Raw genomic sequence first — 1733 nt, forward strand, 5'->3', positions numbered from 1 at the left:
GTATAACTTATTTTACAATAATAATATTGTTTTAGATGGAGGAACAAAACAATAAGATATAAAATATATATATTTATATAAAATTAATAGCACGATTTTTGATTAATCAATAAGGAATTAATTTATATTTAGGTACACGGTTCAATAGTAAATATTAAAAATATAATATCCATTTTCCATAGTAATTAATTGCTACTCACGACAATTTTATGTCTACGGATCTCTAAATTTGCGGCTTCTATAAGGAAGGAAAACATACGTATCCATTGTATACAGTTCTACCAGCAGATAACATTGGCCTATCTATATTATGCAGCGCTCGTGAACGTTCACAGTCATTCAAAGATTGACACCAATATTTTCACCTGGTCGTCAAAAAGAAACGGTTGTGTGTCGCGTGCATTTACCCGCACCGTAAATGTGTGAATAAATTAAGAGACTTAATAAAAAAGTATTGGTGTCTTGTGCGTGCAGTGAATTTTAAAACAAGTTTCTCGGGTTTTATTGAAATTGCCAAATCGAGACAGTAATCAAGATGACCGTGCCTCCGGCTACACAAATCATAAATGTTATTGGTAGCAATTCTAATGACAAAATACAACCTTCGAATATGAAAGTGATGGTGAAATGGTGGTCTAAAAATTTCAAAATAATGATCTCGGAGTTCGTATCCACATTTTTACTGCTCTTTTTGGGCTGCATGACTTGCATACCAATAGACGGACAAACGATTCAACCAATGTACTCGCCAATCGGCTTCGGCCTGGTCGTTTTGTTTAATATTACTACGTTTGGACATATTTCTGGAGCACACATGAATCCAGCCGTAACATTATCTGCAATATTGTGGGGCACGATGTCTATTCCTCTAGGAATAATGTACGTTATTGCCCAGTGTGGAGGAGCTATTGTCGGTTATGGATTATTGCTCAGCGTGTCACCAATAGATTTGGTGCCAGACAGCATTTGTACGACCGTGCCGCACCCTAACCATTTGATGTATCAGGCGTTGATTATTGAAATTGTATTGTCTACGGCACTAGGTTTTATTAACTGCGCCGTTTGGGATCCAGTAAACAAAGAAAAACAAGATGCTATCCCTTTGAAATTTGGTTTTACTATAGCGGCTTTGTCACTGGCTGGAGGTCCTTTGACGGGAGCGAGTATGAATCCAGCGAGATCACTAGCGCCCGCTTTCTGGACTGGCAACTGGAATACACATTGGGTGTATTGGGTAGGTCCTATTCTTGGAGGCGCATTTGCGCCGATATTTTATAAGTTCATGTGGTTGGAAGACGACGAAAAAGCGAATCGAACACAAATATCAAATGGTCAGATATGATTCTGTCCATATAAATAATAATAATAAAAATGTTTTAATAATATATATATAATATTATTTGTTATGTTAAAAATCGATATACTATGAATAGTATTCTAATTGTATTCGAACAAGGTATGTACAAGTATTAATATTGGAGCTAACAAAGTCGCAAATAAATGTATTGTTAGCTGGTTTTTATATAATTTACTTCTCATTGAAGTTAGTACGTTATACGGCCCATCCCATTTGTACAAGTGCAAATTTCGAATTTTTAAGTCAGTTTCTTAGTCTTTTAGCGCTATTAAAGTAAGAACCTAAAATTAATGTACTAGACAAAATACCGTTGTTTTTACCGTTAGCCGAGTACATAGTCCGGCAAAAAAAGACATACATCCATTTCAATCTGTAT

At 35.4% G+C, this 1733-nt stretch overlaps 1 protein-coding gene across 1 annotated transcript; it reads left to right on the forward strand.

Annotated features, from left to right (window-relative positions):
* Positions 1-279: 279 nt before the first annotated feature.
* Positions 280-1371, forward strand: LOC113401240 (aquaporin-like). The gene has a single exon (XM_026641075.2). The coding sequence runs from the start codon at positions 536-538 to the stop codon at positions 1340-1342; it is 807 nt and encodes a 268-aa protein (XP_026496860.1). The 5' UTR covers positions 280-535; the 3' UTR covers positions 1343-1371.
* Positions 1372-1733: the final 362 nt, after the last annotated feature.

The sequence above is a fragment of the Vanessa tameamea genome, chromosome 7, assembly GCF_037043105.1.
Source record: "Vanessa tameamea isolate UH-Manoa-2023 chromosome 7, ilVanTame1 primary haplotype, whole genome shotgun sequence".
Lineage (NCBI taxonomy): Eukaryota > Metazoa > Arthropoda > Insecta > Lepidoptera > Nymphalidae > Vanessa > Vanessa tameamea.

Excerpts from the sequence above, each read along its gene's own strand:
- LOC113401240 (XM_026641075.2), top strand. The coding sequence starts at position 536 with ATGACCGTGCCTCCGGCTACACAAATCATAAATGTTATTGGTAGCAAT.